We start from the raw sequence: 2946 nt of genomic DNA on the forward strand, positions 1-2946 counted from the left end.
AGGGAGGAATGAGCAAAACCGAGGACAACAATTGGAAGGCCCAATTTCAGCTGAAAGAACCTCTCGGCGAGGGCGGCTTCGGGTGTGTTTACCTGGCGAAGGCCCTCGCCAACGGAAGCCAGGTTGCGATCAAGAAAGTCCCCCTCTCCGGCGTCGACACCTGGGGGTGGCGCCAAGGGACGAGAGTGCCCATGGAAGCCTCTCTCCTGCACAAGGTCCAAGCCGTTCCTGGGGTCATCCAACTTTACGACTGTTTCGTTTCCGACGGCAACTTTTACATGACCATGGAATTTGTGCCGAAAGCAACTTCGATATATGATCATATGGAAAAATGCGGCAAACTCCCACTTCCACAGATCAAAAGGCTCTTTCGTGACACCGTAATTACAGTACAAAGATGTCTAAATGCAGGCGTTTCTCACAGGACATGAAACCAGAGAACGTCTTGCTATACGAAGACCCAGGCTCAGGTGACTTTAACATCAAGTTAATCGACTTTGGATGCGGGGAAATGATTAAAGGTTACAGGGAAACACACACTGGCGGAACATCGTTTTACTGGCCACCAGAGTACATCGCCAAAGGAGAGTTCCTCCACGTCCCGGCGACAGTATGGAGTCTCGGGACCCTCCTGTATTACCTGGTGTGCCACGACGACCCGTTCTACGACGACAGCGAGATCGAAAAGGGTCGCCCGCCTTTCCCCGAAGACCTTCCACGGCAGTGCCGCGACCTCATCACCAAGTGCTTCGCCATGGACCCATGGGAGCGGCCCACCCTCAACGGCATCTTGGCCCACCCTTGGCTCAAGGGTTTTAGCCGCACCGAGGACTGGAACGAGCTCGAGCCGCCCGATCCAAAACTCTTTCCGCCACAAATCGTAAGGAAACTGAGGGAGCGCGAGACGAAACAGAACCCCCAGGACCCAGTGAAGAATAGTGGCTTAGAAGAAGAAAGTAAAAAGGAAAGTAGTCCACAAAAAGAGAAGAAGCACAGAAAGAAGTGGTGGATACCACTAATAAAAATGAAGCCCATTAGACTCGTCAAGAAGCCATTTTAGTTGCTAAAAAGGACGAATATATTTTGTCTGACAACTGCATGAAGTATCAGGCTCCCTCGGCTCAAGGTAGTATTCAGCTGAGAACTGATCGCATGTACAAAACGTACAAATGGAAAGCCAAATGGAAGGTTTCCTTAAGGTCGCAGTAAGGACAAGGATGAAAAAAATCCGTTTGAAGGACCCATACATAGTTACATGGAAAGGGCATACATATATGGGCTACCAGAAGGAAGGAAAACATCCGTATATCTCAAATGACACGTAAAAGAGCCTAAGATAAAAAACGCTCTTTACGTCATGACAGTGACAGAGCTGAAAGAAGCCTTCGTCAGAAAGAGCCATAAAGAGTTAAAGAGAGGGCAAGAAAAAGTTCAGTAAAGGAATTAGTCTTAAAGAGCCACGCACAGGGGGAGATCACTCTCCCCTCAGCTGAATAAAATCGCCTGACGGCATAACAGGAGATTTACAAGGCATTCAGAATGCAGTCGGAGGCCGGACCTTGAGAGCTGCTCATCTCAGCTGAATGAAATTGCCTGGTTAGGGCGTCGTTACTTGCGGCGAAGGTCGAGGAGGTGGCGGTTCGAATCCTGCCACCGACAAAGTTGAATCAAGGTCATGGTTCATTAAATTCCACCCTACAAAGCCCTATGTGAGGGGCACGGTCCTAGCCTCCCCGGTATTGGGGAGTTTGTGAATTTAAACCATATATTATATATATATTATATATATATATATATATATATATATATATATATATATATATATATATATACATATATATATACATATACATATATATATACATATATATATATATATATATATATATATATATATATATATATATATATACAGTATATATATATATATTAGTGATGGGACGATACCAAAGTTTATAACGATTCCTATACGATTCCCGATACCTCATTAAAATTCCGATTCTGATTCCGATACCTGCAATGAATTCATGATTATTTTCAGACTCTGAAGCTGGTTTAAGAAACAAATACTTTTTGGACTAGGCATAATTACTTTTATTAATTACACATTCAGACGGAACATAAATGTTTGTGTTATAGCAAAAAAGAAAAAAGTTTCTTATTGAACGAAATGAAAAGGGTAATAGTTTAGAAAAAAATATTTAAGTAAATTCCTTGAAGGTACTTATATCCAAGTCCCAATATTCTTAGATGGTAATGTAAGAACATTAGCATCTCACCTTTCAGTCGATTTCTTTTCGGCGAGTAAATAGTCCTTCCAACACAAGATAATCTTTCGCTTTCAACAGAAGACGGAGGTGCAGACAAATATTTCCTGCCAAAAAATGCCATGATAGGAAATTACTTTTTATTTAATCTCCACCACTGCAAAGGATTCTCATCATTTTATATTTTCTTCAAAAACATATATATTTGGACATTTCATGTTCTATTAAAATTCTTTTGTTCCTAGTTTCGCTACTTGCATTATCACATCCTTTGGTAGGCGTTAGCTCCATTTTTCCGTGTCCCTTTTTCTTTAATTCAGAGAAGCATTTTTCAAAGCTGAAGGTAAAGTCACTTTCATAATCACTTTTCTCTTGAGACACATCATATGAGTCGTCTATGCCTTGTGGTATTTCAGGAGAGGCGTCAATTTTTCCTTCAGTTATAGTCCAAATATTTTTACTTTCTTTGGTGAACTATGCAAAACAAATCACTGAGCCTACGTGACAACACTACTTGCAGAAACCACTTGGAATATAAAAGAAATGAATACCGAACGTTTTTGTCAATTCATCGTGAAGATTGAAGTGCAAGAATCTTTCAAAATCACCAAAGAAAAGAAAGGTATTTTTCAAAGTGCTATCCCAGACTTTTGGAGAGTAAAATTGTTAGAACATATTT

The 2946-nt window shown here is 41.3% G+C and overlaps 1 protein-coding gene across 1 annotated transcript; it reads left to right on the plus strand.

Moving 5' to 3' along the window:
• Window positions 1-397: 397 nt before the first annotated feature.
• LOC143023583 (serine/threonine-protein kinase pim-2-like) lies at window positions 398-2082 on the plus strand. Its single transcript, XM_076182169.1, has 2 exons — window positions 398-956; window positions 2042-2082. Exons 1-2 carry the CDS (start codon window positions 398-400, stop codon window positions 2080-2082), a joined length of 600 nt encoding a protein of 199 aa, XP_076038284.1.
• The last annotated feature ends 864 nt before the right edge of the window (window positions 2083-2946 follow it).

Source organism: Oratosquilla oratoria, unplaced genomic scaffold (genome assembly GCF_046742065.1).
Source record: "Oratosquilla oratoria isolate Oo_2021 unplaced genomic scaffold, ASM4674206v1 SCAFFOLD51, whole genome shotgun sequence".
In the NCBI taxonomy this organism is placed as follows: Eukaryota; Metazoa; Arthropoda; class Malacostraca; order Stomatopoda; family Squillidae; genus Oratosquilla; species Oratosquilla oratoria.